At 41.9% G+C, this 14,108-nt stretch overlaps 1 protein-coding gene across 7 annotated transcripts in view; it reads right to left on the bottom strand.

Annotated features, from left to right (window-relative positions):
- LOC147121110 (synaptotagmin-14-like) overlaps positions 1–14,108 on the bottom strand; it is a 262,320-nt gene that overhangs the window by 69,128 nt on the left and 179,084 nt on the right. For 6 of the 7 annotated variants that reach the window (XM_085980841.1, XM_085980846.1, XM_085980853.1 and 3 more), the window contains one exon: positions 643–920. In XM_085980841.1, the coding sequence (XP_085836967.1) occupies positions 643–920 (278 nt within the window). The remainder of the gene's footprint in view (positions 1–642; positions 921–14,108) is intronic. The other variant, XM_085980854.1, reaches the window with a different exon arrangement.

Genomic DNA, 14,108 nt, shown 5'->3' with positions numbered 1-14,108 from the left:
TTCTAACAAACCTTTGTAGGAAAACAATTCTTATTTAAATTCCCATTTAATGTTTTTAGTCCTAGTCCTAATCCTAATCTTATGCCCCCTTCTTACTGATTCACCAGCCACAGAGAATATTGGCTAGGAATCTCCTCGGAGATGCTCCTACTCCACCGCCGTAACTTTGCCGGAAGTGCAGCAGAAACCTCGTTTACCCGAAAAAATTGTGTTTCTGCTGCACTTATGGTGAAGTCATAGCGGCGAAGCGGGAGCAGCTCAGAGAAAATTTCTATCCAGTCTTTCACTACTTAATTAAAAAAGTTGATAATTTTGAACATTTCTACTGGACCCCTGCTTAATCTCCAGCTTAAAAGTAGGAGGAGAAGGGAATTCAGTTAGGTTGCTAGGTGAGGCTCTATCTTTTTAATGATTGAAAATGCATGAGGAGATGAAGTATATAAACAAATGGTCAGCAAAACACTACAGAGCTATATGAACTTAAAGAATCTGCTTAACTCAAGGAAGGATGGATATGTGCGGGCAAGAGTACAATGAGGTCTTTCAGTTTGTTTGTAAATTATTGCAACCCCCAATAGTTATTATGGATACTTGAAGTGAAACATAACTCATTAACCAGGAGGAAATCTCCATTCCTATTACCTCTGGACTGAGGATGGCAGTGCTGTCGCTGGGAACATCCTCCTCGTATCCTTTGTGATGGTAGCTCTCTGTCTCATGGCCTACACTTCCCTCGCTAGGGCACTTACTGTATGAACAGCGTGGACTGTTGCAATCTGCACTGGAATGAGACAGTTCACACTTGTCATCAAGTTCTGATGGTGTATACGAGAGATGTGGTGATCCGTTATCATCCTGATAGGGGGGAGGTTGCAGTTCATCAAGTGGGGGTGTCCTCCTCATCCTCTGAATACAGTGTTCTAATTAGAATATAACATTATAAATTAATAATAAGCAAATACTTTTACAAGTTATATTAAAAAAATTACTGATGAAATGGTGTGTTACTAACCAAATGATTAGTCGGCGCCCATTTTATTTTACCTTCTAAATCTTCCAGACTATTCAGTCCTGTTACTCTTTTTCATATTCTAAACAATTTTAAATCTATTTTAATGAATGTCTAGCAGTTCCATATTTTGGCAATTATGAATGATAAAGCGTGATTAAATCAGAGCTTTTAATATACTAGCAATTACTTTGGCATAAGATGTAATACAGTGCTAAAGAGATTACTGTTATGGTAAAATCCTGACATATCCAATGACCCTTGCTGGAAATGCACATGTGTGACTGTTGGCTGAGGACAGGTTCAAGCTCAGCAGTGATGTTTTGCAGCTAAAAAATCTTCGAATACAAGATGACAAGATAGTTATGGGTGAGGATGGTCCTTTGGTGCATCTTAATTCATCCATTCAGAAAGACCCATTGTAGCATCCAATTGTTTCTTAAATGATTCCAGAGCTTTTGCCTTGACTACTCTATCTGGAAATTTATTCTACACATTGATTGCTATTTGTGTGAACAAGAATTTCCTGATATCTGTCCTACAATTATCTTTTATTAGTAAATATCCCTTAATTGTACTCAAGGAGTTTAATTTAAAGTAATATTCCAAGTTAACTTTTCTATACCTTTAACAATTTTGTATATTTCTATAAGATCACATCTTAAATGCCTTCTTTCTAGGCTGAAAAGCCTAAGTTTCTCCGGTATTTTTTTCAAAACTCAGATCCTTGACACTGGGGATCAGCCTCATGGTTTTTTCTTGTACTGCATCCAGTGCTTGAATGTCTTTCTTGTTTCTTGGCATTGAGAGCTGGACACAGTATTCAAGGTGCAGTCTAACCAGAGTATTACAGAGTTTGATCATTATTTTCTTTGACTTATAGTCTGCTGTTTTGGCTATGAAATTCAGCATCCTCTTGCCTTTGTTGATTGCTACCTGGATTCTTCATCGAATCTACTAAGACTCCCAAGTCTCTTTCAGCTTCATCCGTAGCTATTTCAATATCATTCATTAAGTACATGTGTTGTCTAGTTTTCCTCCCCATGTGTAGCACCATACACTTATCTGCCGTGGTTCTGATCATTTAATATATTTGCATATATTTTGTCCAATTCATTCCATAAATTCTGAGCTGCTACCTCAGATTCCACTGCCCGCTTAGTTTGGTGTCACCTGCAAATTTGGCCACTTTGCATTGAGTATTTGAATCCATGTCATTTATGTAAATTAGAAACAGCAGTAGTCCACAACACCAAGCCCGGAGGCACCTCACTCAGTACTTCTCCCCCCTCTGACATAACTCTAACAAGTAATCATTGTTTCCTATCCTTCAGCCAGTTTCGTATCCATTCCAAGGGTTTGCCCTGAATCCCCACAGCTATGATTTTAATTAATAGTCTTTTGTATGGAGATTTATCAAAAGCCTTTTTGATGTTAACTCAACATTTCGGCTTGACGAATAGCCATTGGGCGAGGAACTGGAACACTGCCAGCATTCATGGTACTCTAAAACGAGACTGTTAAGAAGCAGAATAAGACAAAAAATTGAAAACAGACACTGATTTACACACGCCTTATTGTTCATTATTGCCAATACTTTTTTGTTGTCAATAATATTTAAAATATTCTGCTTTACTTTTTTTACTAATTAAATAAGTAAACTCAGTTTAATCACAGTCACACAGCAGTGGGAACAAGAAGCAAACAGAGTGAATGGTGAAATTCAAACTGAGTACAGTGAGTAACTGCACTGGGGTTTTACAACACTGTGTCACAGCAATGATCTAACTTAATGCTTTTGTGAAATAAAGCCAAATAAATCAAAAATAAGTTTTCCTTTCTCATAAGTAATAATGATACAGTATTGCCATAAATTATAATGATATAGTATTGCCATAAATTATCAGTCCAGTATTACTAATCTATATAAACATTATCCTGATTTCCTGTGTCATGATTTTTGAGTAATGCTTTTGTGGCAATAACTATAGTGGGAAAATCCTATATTAACATTTGCTTGTCATGCTGTAAGTTCAGGCCTTTCACACTGCAACACCTTTTGTTTTTTCACCCAGTTTTCCATTTTTATTTTTACCTGATCCTTGGGCAGCTGATCTGTTTCTGGCCGCATGATTCCAATTTTAGTCCTCTAGTCAGGGCCTATCCACTCTCCACCTGCCCTATTTCCTTTCCTCAGCTGTAGTGACTGGCCTTGTACGTAGCCCTTGAGCCTACCTGCCCCACTTCCAGCTGGCAACTGGTGTTGAGGGCTATTCCTGATCCCCCAACTCCCTGTTTCATATACCTGTTAGCAATTGCTGGGCCTCAAACCTACCACCTCAGGCTTTACACTTCGCTGCATCACAACCCCTGACCTCCCACCCACTACACCCCATCTCTCACATTTCTTGCAGCCTTCCTTCCCACTAGGAACTCTTCTCTGAGCTCTTGTCTTAATGCTGGCTAAACTAGCACCAAAATCTTATAACAAAAATAATCTTTTATAACCACTTAATCTAATTATACTATACGAATATTAACTCTTTAATTACCTTAAAAACAAAATGCCTGTTTTAGCTCACTGCTTTTAAACAGCCTTTTAGTTTTTTTTAAACTTACTTTTTAAATCAGTGCAGGTGGCACAATAAAATCTACCATTGGGAGACAATTTAAATGGTCATAAGGACAGCAAAACAGCCATTGCCTATCTGCTAGTCATATACTGAAAGTCTTGAGTATGGTGTGTACTTCCTATATGCATTACCCTTACCCCCACGGCCATGTTCACGCCCGGGTGGCCCTGGAGATGGAGCACGCGGTGTCCGCCGGCACGCTTGAGTATTTCCGCGACCGGTGGGCGCCGCGGGGACTGGAGTGCATCATCAACCCGGAAAACCAAATTTTAATTTGATTTGTTAAGTTTTAGTTGAACTTTTGTTAATTTACAGTCCAATTTGTTTTGGGTTTTTTGGGTCCAAACAAAAGAGTACCCTTACCCCCACAATTTTTAGGTAACATTTTTTGTGTTAACATCTATAATAGGAAAACCCTATGTCAACATTTACAATGGGAAAACCTCATGTCAATATTTCTAATAGAAAAATCGCATTTATTGACTGACGCAAAGAAAAACAGCAGCAAATCAGAACTGAAGAGGTAGGAAATATACCACTCAAAAGTAGGGTAAGAGGCTAGAAATCTCCTGACGAGAATCAACTAAGGACTTATGGAAACAAACAATCCTGAAGGACCAGTCAGGAAAACCCACTAAAAGAAAAATGAGTGAACTAACTGAACCACTTTAAATGTTTTCTGTAAAACAAAATTGGCTGCCATTATTTCTCAGTAATTGGAATTTCTTTGTCCAAAATAAGGGGTTAAATTACATATATCACAATAACATGATTAAATTTATCCACTGAACTGTCCTTTGTGTCTTTTAATGCCATCACTAAATTTTCCACTTGAAGATCTCAGCCTTTCCCAAAAGCCTGTTCTTGAACTTGATATTTTTGCCCAGAGCTGTGACTTTGTTAACTGAAGACAGATCTTGCTATCTGACCATGTGCAGTATGCACAATTTCCTAATGGCATTTAGCCAGCGCCATTGCTGGAATGTCTGTCTTCAGTTTCCAATATTTATTTCATTGTTTTTCAAAATTATTTGAAGAAAAGCTAGAGGAGAAATTACAAAAGCTCTATTTGGGTAAAGTTTATATTAACTGTTCTTTTAAAAAAAAGAGGCTGTCTGTATATGGAAGAGGAGAGAAAAATACACGACCATTTCAAAATAACCTGTTACTGTTTACACACATCATAGTTTTAGTTAATGTTCCAAAATATAAACATTCTATTATTTATTTTTCAGTGGAAAAGTCAATTATGTCCCGAACAGTTTCTGATTTTAACTCCTGGCAGGAAGCCGGCAGAAGCAGATAGCAATTCCATGCAGGAGTCTTCATCAGAATGCTACCAGTCAGCTGCTCACTGGAAGCAGCAGCTGGCCGGCAAAGGGGGGGGGAATAAAGATCAGCGGCCTGGAGCATGTCTGCTGGCCCCAAAACAATGCTGTCAGCAGTAAGGTAAGTCTGGGGGTGGTGGGTGTTGTGATGGTTTCGTAACTGGAAGGCGAGCCCAGAGAAGCAGAGGCCCAAAAATTCCTTGTGCTCCACCGAGCCTCACTATGGAAAGAATTTCAACTTACTTAGAGGGCCTCGCTTGTCTCCCGACAGTTTTACCTGGCTGAGCTATAGCTGTGGGCATCCCACTCGTGTCTGGCAGGAGCCTCATGCCGCCAATACCAATAGCGCTAAAATGGGTAATTGGCAGGATCAAAGTCACTCTGTTCAAACTGCTGACCAGCTCCTTTACCGCCAATTGGGAGAGAGTTAAAATTCCACCTTATTTTTTGAAAAGGATTTGAATGCCAACTGGGTGATGAATTTGAGTACAATTTCAACTGAAGTGTTTTAAATAAATGCTATTCATTTATTTTTACTTCAGATAGCATATTAAGTTAACAGTGCACAACAGAGCGCAACAAATTGGCAGTCTATTTTGCACTCTACCTAATTTTCTTTTATGGTGACTTCAATGGAAAAGAAAATTGGCTGGCGTGTAAAACAGGCTGCTGATTCACTATCATCTGTTTTGCGCTGTCGCCCAAGAACAATTTATACCCCAGAGGGAAAAATACAAAGTAGTTGCTAATTTATACGGGCCATGATCCTGGTAGTAACACCTGGTCACCAGTGCCCTCCAACGCTCACTCTGATTATGTGGGGTCAGTGAGAGGGCACCTCATTTGCATGAGGCCAGTGGGCACTCGTATCCTTACAGGTGCATATTGGGTGCTCATAAACCTCTCTCATTCTCTTGGAAACCGTTCGGGGCCTGACCAATTTCTGCCAGCTTAGACACTGAGTTGGCCTGCCTAAGGAGGGAGGCAAAGCAGAGGGGGAGGAGATCAGGCCGGTAACGGTCTGCAGTATTTTGTGGAGCCAGGAGGAAGACGCCTACTCCTCCTGGCTCCACAGAACTATAACTTATAAAAAGTTTTCTGGTCATTTTTTGAGCAGTCTCCAGTGGTCCTTTTAAGAATCGCAGGTTAGGCAGCTCAAGACCTGGAACAACTGGGTGGAGCATGTACAGCACAAGCTCCGTCTATTTGTACATGATTTTCAATTGGAGTCTTACAACTGGCGTTAGACCCTGATTTGCATATGCAAGGGGCCGAACGCCTGTTTCAGGCGGGTGTCCTGGACACCTAAATTTTGTGGGCTTCCAATTTGGCAGTTGCCGCACTTCAGAAGGAGATCGGACATGGAGATTGCGATCCAAAATTCATCTCTCTATCCTTTATTTTACTCCAAAAAAACAAATGAAATTATGTTGAATTTCTCCCCCATAAAATCCAAAAACACTCAGGTTTAAGTAGACTATCAGCCTATTTATAACCACTGTGTGGATATACAGCCAATGAAATATAAATCTGCATGTCGGATACAATAACCCCTGACTGCAATACTCTTTGATATCCCACAACCTTTGAGATGACATGCATAATTTATGGTTCTGTCACTTAGAGAAAACGGATAAAGCACCCTGTCTATAACATAGCCCTTACTATGAGACATTGGTTGTATTGCTCTTAGAGACTATTATAAAGCAGTCAGCTGTATGCAGATTTGTAACAACTAAGAATTTATTGTAGAAAAGACTGTTTGTGTCTCTCTCATGGAATTTTTAAAAATCCTTCTTTTAAAGAAAACTCTCCTGCTTAATAATGCTTCGTAAAGTAGTGAAAAATTAAGTTTGCTTCACACTGGTGTACTCACAATTTTGTATCCTAGCAGCATTCTATATCTGAATCTACCAGCCATATGAGTTTCACTTTTCATCAACTTTCAGCTATGCCACTAGGCAGTGTCCATATAAGGGGAAACATGCTAGCTCGTTAATCCTAACTTGTAGCGTCTCCCTGATTAAAATCAGCATTGATGTTGAAGCTGTGAGGAGATTTGCTATTGGTCTGCCCAAACTCCCAGTTAAAGGAGAATGTAAGAAAGTGAGTTGCTGTGACTGAAAGGATTGCAATGAGATGTGTTCATAAATCCATCTATGACTCATTCTGTATGAATTGCAAAAATGTGAAAGTACATTTCCAGATGGGCAAAATATTTCTAAATGGAAATTATAAATGATCAAAACAGTGCACGCAATGGTCAACAGCAACAACAACTTGCTTCCATTTCCTTTTTATAGTTTGGAGACCAGAACTGTGCACAGTACTCTAATTGCGGCCTGACCAGGGTCCTATACAAGTATAACATAACTTCACTACTTTTGAATTCTATACCCCTAGAAATAAATTCCAGTACTTTGTTAACGTGTTTAGTTGCTTTGCTGGCCTGAGATGGTGCTTTTAATGATTTGTTCACCTGTAGCCATAGATCCATTTGCTTTTCTACCCCATTCAGTTCTTTATTTTCTAATGTGTAGGTGATGTTTCTATTTTTCCTACCAAAGTGCATCACCTCACATTTATCTATGTTAAAGTTCATTTGCCACTTAACTGCCCAGTGTGCAAATTTTCTAATGTCTTATATTATGTTTCATTCTTCCTCAGTGTTACCTATAACCCCCAGTTTGATATCTGCAAATTTTGATATCGAGTTACTTGTTCCTAAGTCCAAATCATTGATGTAAATTACATATAACATTGGTCCCAGCACTGACCCTTGTGGAACACCACTTACTACCTTCCTCCAATCCGACTAACAATCCTTTAACCCTATTCTTCTCTCTTTATATTGCAGCTAATTTGCTATCCATTCAGCTATTTTGTCCCTGGACTCCACATGTACCGTGTGGTACCTTATTGAAGGCCTTTTGAAAATCCAAGTATATGACATCAAGTGCATTACCCATGTCTACTCTTCAAAGAATTCTATCAGTTTAGTTAAGCATGACTTAGGCCTTTTGAAATTCATGCTGACTATTTTTTATTATGTTTTCTGTCTTTAGATGCTTTTCTATCACTTCTTTTAGTATAGATTCCAGTATCTTTCCTATCACTGATGTTAAGCTGACTGGTCTATAGTTCCCAGGTTTTGTTCTATCTCCCTTTGTATATAGGAACAAGATTAGCTGTCTGCCAGTCCTCTGGCACTATCTCCTCTTCTATATATATATATAACAAGAAAACATAAGAAATAGGAGCAGGAGTAGGCCATTTGGCCCCTCGAGGCTGCTCTGCCATTCCATAAGGTCATGGCTGATCTTCTACCTCAACTCCACCTTCCCACCTGATCCTCATATCTCTTGATTCCCTTACTATCCAAAAATCTATCGATCTCTGTCTTGAATATACTCAACGACTGAAATCCACAGCCTTCTGGAGGTAGAAATTCCAAAGATTCACGACCCTGAGTGAAGAAATTTCTCATCTCAGTCCTAAATGGCTGACCCCTTATTCTGAGACTGTGGCCCCGAGTTCTCGGCTCCCAAGCCAGGGGAATCATCCTCCAGCATCTGCCCTGTCAAGCCCCTTCAGAATTTATGGATGTTCACTAAGATGACTTTGTCTCTATAAAATTTTTTTAAAGCATTTAAAACTCAAATTTCTCAACATATGCTACCTGTTTTTATGCATTTGTACCTTGTTAACACTGTGTAGTGCTGAGAATTTACCAGTTAAGAACATAAGAACTAAGAGCAGGAGTAGGCCATACGGCCCCTCGAGCCTGCTCCGCCATTCAATAAGATCATGGCTGATCATCGACCTCAACTCCACTTTCCTGCTCGATCTCCATATCCCTTGATTCCCCTGGAGTCCAAAAATCTATCTATCTCAGCCTTGAATATATTCAAAGACTCAGCATTCATAGCCCTTTGGGGCAGAGAATTCCAAAGATTCACAACCCTCTGAGTGAAGAAAGTCCTCCTCATCTGTGTTAACTATATATGTAAAAAGTCACACAACACCAGGTTATAGTCCAACAGCTTTATTTGAAGTCACAAGCTTTCGGAGCGCTGCTCCTTCGTCAGGTGAAGTGGAGAGATGCATAAAGACACAGCTTATATAGTCAGAGAAAAATGTCAGATGTTTACAGGTAATCTTTCTAACTGCCATTTATCACACCTCGGCAGAGAGATAATCACAGCAATCAAAGGTGTGAATGGTGTCCAAACAGGTCAGTCAGGAAAACATTACATCAAAGAACAATGAGGTGGGGTCACAAGGGGGCAATGTTGCAGATGCTGGGGTCTGTGAGAAAAACAAAAAAAGACAAAAAACATTTTTTTTTGCTGGAAATCACAGCAGGTCCGGCCGCATCTGTGTAGAGAGAACAAGCCAACGACGACTCGAGTCTGGATGACCCTACGTCAGGTGGGGTTACATGTAGCGTGACATGAACCCAAGATCCCGGTTCAGGCCGTCCTCATGGGTGCGGAACTTGGCTATCAGTTTCTGCTCGACGATTTTGCGTTGTCGTGTGTCTCGAAGGCCGCCTTGGAGAATGCTTACCCGAAGATCGGAGGCTGAATGTCCTTGACTGCTGAAGTGTTCCCTGACTGGGAGGGAACACTCCTGCCTGGCGATTGTTGCGCGGTGTCCGTTCATCCGTTGTCGCAGTGTCTGCATGGTCTCGCCGATGTACCATGCTCCGGGGCATCCTTTCCTGCAACGTATGAGGTAGACAACGTTGGCCGAGTCACATGAGTATGTACCATGTACCTGGTGGGTGGTGTCCTCACGTGTGATGATGGTATCTGTGTTGATGATCTGGCATGTCTTGCAGAGGTTGCTGTGGCAGGGTTGTGTGGTGTCGTGGTCGCTGTTCTCCTGAAAGCTGGGTAATTTGCTGCGAACGATAGTCTGTTTGAGGTTAGGCGGCTGTTTGAAGGTGAGTAGTGGAGGCGTGGGGATGGCCTTAGCGAGGTGTTCGTCGTCATCGATGACATGTTGAAGGCTGCGAAGAACATGGCGTAGTTTCTCTGCTCCAGGGAAGTACTGGACGACGAAGGGTACTCTGTTGGTTGTATCCCGTGTTTGTCTTCTGAGGAAGTCTATACGATTTTTCGCTGTGGCCCGTCGGAACTGTCGATCGACGAGTCGAGTGTCATATCCCGTTCTTACAAGGGCGTCTTTCAGCATCTGTAGGTGTCCATCGCGTTCCTCCTCATCTGAGCAGATCCTGTGTATTCGCAGGGCTTGTCCATAGGGGATGGCTTCTTTAACATGGTTAGGGTGGAAGCTGGAGAAGTGGAGCATCGTGAGGTTGTCCGTGGGCTTGCGGTAGAGTGAAGTGCTGAGGTGTCCGTCTTTGATGGAGATTCATGTGTCCAAGAATGAAACCGATTCTGAGGAGTAGTCCATGGTGAGTTTGATGGTGGGATGGAACTTGTTGATGTTACCGTGTAGTCTTTTCAGTGATTCTTCACCATGGGTCCATAGGAAGAAAATGTCGTCGATGTATCTGGTGTATAGCAAGTTCCGCACCCATGAGGACGGCCTGAACCGGGATCTTGGGTTCATGTCATGCTACATGTAACCCCACCTGACGTAGGGTCATCCAGACTCGAGTCGTCGTTGGCTTGTTCTCTCTACACATATGCGGCCGGACCTGCTGTGATTTCCAGCAAAAAAAAAGTTTTGTGTCTGTTTTTTTGTTTTTCACACAGACCCCAGCATCTGCAACATTTGACCCCTTGTGACCCCACCTCATTGTTCTTTGATGTAATGTTTTCCTGACTGACCTGTTTGGACACCATTCACACCTTTGATTGCTGTGATTATCTCTCTGCCGAGGTGTGATAAATGGCAGTTAGATAGATTACCTGTAAACATCTGACATTATTCTCTGACTATATAAGCTGTGTCTTTATGCATCTCTCCACTTCACCTGACGAAGGAGCAGCGCTCCGAAAGCTTGTGACTTCAAATAAAGCTGTTGGACTATAACCTGGTGTTGTGTGACTTCTTACATTTGTCCACCCCAGTCCAACTCCGGCATCTCCCCACCTTAAATATATATATTCGCTGCTCTGCGATCTCCTCCCTAGTTTCCTTTAGTATACCATCTGGACCTGGGGTTTTATCCTCTTTGGCCTAAAATTCGGTTGCTTTGCACCTCCCGTTAGCACCCTCTTAGGGCGCTAACAGGGCGCAAAGTAACTAGCGCCCAGGCACAGCACCGCCAACGCCTCCTGCGAAGTTCAGCGGGAGGTTAGCGGGCGGTAACCGTTAGCACCCCGCGGTGCTGCGCCGCCGGCAATGACGTCATCGCTGTGCGCAGTGCCCCGCTCGCGATCTTCGGTAGCGCACCCTGACGTACCGCCGGACACTATGTTCGACGGGGTAAGGGGGGCCTACCTCCGGCCGGGGCGGTGCTAATTAAAGGCGAGGTGCCAGGCGACCATTTTTGTTGCTGGCCGCCTGCCAGCACCTGCCCCCGTTGTCCCCCCCCCTCCGCAGAGTGCCGGCTGTGCTCCGTGAGCCCGGCACTTCTCGAGTGCCGGGCTCTTTTGCCAGCACTCCAATCCCTGGTGGCCCAGCTGGGCCCTGGGTCGCGCTGCGCAAGGCCCCACCCCTTTAAGAAGGGGAGGAAGGCCTGCAGTACCATGGCGCGACGTGCTACAGAGCGTTGCGCTGCGGCACATAGCGTCGTGATATTCCCTCGCAGCGCCCCATGTGGGAGGGGGGGGCGCTTCCAGTAGCACCCCGCTTCCCTCTTGGGACGCTACCAATGAATTTCGGCCGCGGTGGCGCTAATTTCTTCGGGGCGCTACGACTCAATTTTTCCCCCTTTTAGTTTTGCTAGTTTCAAATTATTTTCTCCCTTTCTATCCCAACTGTATTAATATTCTTTTTATGTTCATCCTCTAGTGAAGTGCCTATTTTGTTATCTTCAGATTCAATTTTCCCTTTCGTTCTTTATTCATCCACGGTGCCCCATAACTAGCTTGCTTGGTTGGTTTTGGCTTTTAGTGGAATATATTTCTCTTCAACTCTATTGATTACCCTTTTAAAGATTTTCCACTTTTTTGCTGTCTCTTTGTTTTTCAAGATTTTCTCCCAGTTTATCTTCTTTAGTTCCACCCTCATTTCTTCATAATTTTCTCTTTTCCAATCTATTACCTTAGTCTTTGTCCTACTTATGTCACACTCGATCCTAATCTTGAACCTTACTATGTTGTGATCACTACTACTAAGATGCTCTCCTACTCTTACTTCTCCTATCTATTCTGGTTCATTACCCATTATAAGATCCAGCAGTGATTCTTTTCTTGTTAGACTTCTTACGTACTGAGTGAGAAAGGAGTCCTGTATACACTGTAAAAACTCAATTCCCTTTTCTCCTTTCACTGCTTCTTCCTGCATCAAGAGGTTTTTGAAGTGGAATAGCAATATAAGTGTTTTTAGGAGAATTGCAAAGAGCAAGGGCACTGTAGTGAAAGCTCAACCACCGATAGTGGATTGGGGGTAAGAAACAAACAGTAATGCAGAGTTGGAATAGTAGAGGGTGTAGGATGGCACAAGAAATTAGAGATCACAAATGAGATGGGCAATATGGTGGAGGAATCCAAGTATCATTGGGCACTTTCCAGCAGGAGTCATGAATAGCAATCAGTAGCTTCAACTCTCAATGATTGCCCCCCTCCCAATTCCAGTGCCCCTAATTCCACCCAGCTAATCTTTGTAACTCAGCACAGAGCAGAGATCAAACTTCGACTTTATTGGTTGGTGTGGCTCAGTTCTATACAGGGCAACAAATCACTAACTGACCCAATGGGAGAGAGAAAATATTTTCATACACTTTTTAAAAATGTTCTGGCCTTCAAAAAAATAGTCTGAAGCAGTTTATGTAGAAATTTAAGTTGATAATGAAATACAAATTTTTGAAATCACCAATAAAGATAATTGCTATTTCTGCTGTACAGTATTGAAAAGAGACTCTGAAATGTGACAACAAGGTTGGAATATGTGGTCTGATTTAGATTTTTTTTAAGCATGTTGGCTTAGAAATTCAATAGATGCAATAGAAGTGTGGCTGGACAACAAGGTTGGAATATGTGGCCTAGTTTAGATTTTTTTTTAAACATGTTGGCTTAGAAATTCAATAGATGCAATAGAACTGTGGTTGGAAAATATCCACACTACGGAGAGTATAGACTAAGATGGCCTACCCTGGATATGTGTAAGGCATTGTCTGAGATGCCTGTAGTATTGGGCCAAAAGTTGTGGTTGGTGGCCTAACTCCGAAAAGAATACTCACATACCTGATGGTGGCCCTCCTGCGTAAACTTGCACTCCGACGCTGCTTTTGGCCCAATACTACAGGCATCTCAGACAATGCCTTACACATATCCAGGGTAGGCCATCTTAGTCTATACTCTCCGTAGTGTGGATAGTTTCCAACCACAGTTCTATTGCATCTATTGAATTTCTAAGCCAACGTGTTTTAAAAAAAATCTAAACTAGGCCACATATTCCAACCTTGTTGTCCAGCCACACTTCTATTGCATCTATTGAATTTCTAAGCCAACATGTTTAAAAAAAATCTAAACCAGACCACATATTCCAACCTTGTTGTCACATTTCAGAGTCTCTTTTCAATACTGTACAGCAGAAATAGCAATTATCTTTATTGGTGATTTTAAAAATTTGTATTTCATGAAAGGGTGGAACTGAAAGAAATCAGTATTTGTAGGGAAATGGTGTTAGGAAAATTGATGGGACTGAAGGCCGATAAATCCCCAGGGCCTGATAATCTACATCCCAAGGTACTTAAGGAAGTGGCCCTGGAAATAGTAGATGCATTGCTGGTCATCTTCCAGAACTCGATAGACTCTGGAACAGTACCCATGGATTGGAGGGTAGCTAATGTTACCCCACTATTCAAAAAAGGTGGCAGAGAAAAAGCGGGGAATTATAGACCGGTAAGCCTGACATCGGTAGTGGGGAAAATGCTAGAGTCCATTATAAAAGATGTAATAGCAGAGCACTTGGAAAGCAGTGACAGGATCGGACAAAGTCAACATGGATTTACAAAAGGTAAATCATGCTTGATTAATCTACTGGAATTTTTTGAGG

The sequence above is a fragment of the Somniosus microcephalus genome, chromosome 3 (genome assembly GCF_052327205.1).
Source record: "Somniosus microcephalus isolate GS21.2 chromosome 3, FLI_Smic_1.0, whole genome shotgun sequence".
NCBI lineage: Eukaryota > Metazoa > Chordata > Chondrichthyes > Squaliformes > Somniosidae > Somniosus > Somniosus microcephalus.
The sequence above is the reverse complement of the archived record's forward strand: the minus strand, read 5'-3'. Positions and strand labels throughout refer to the sequence as shown.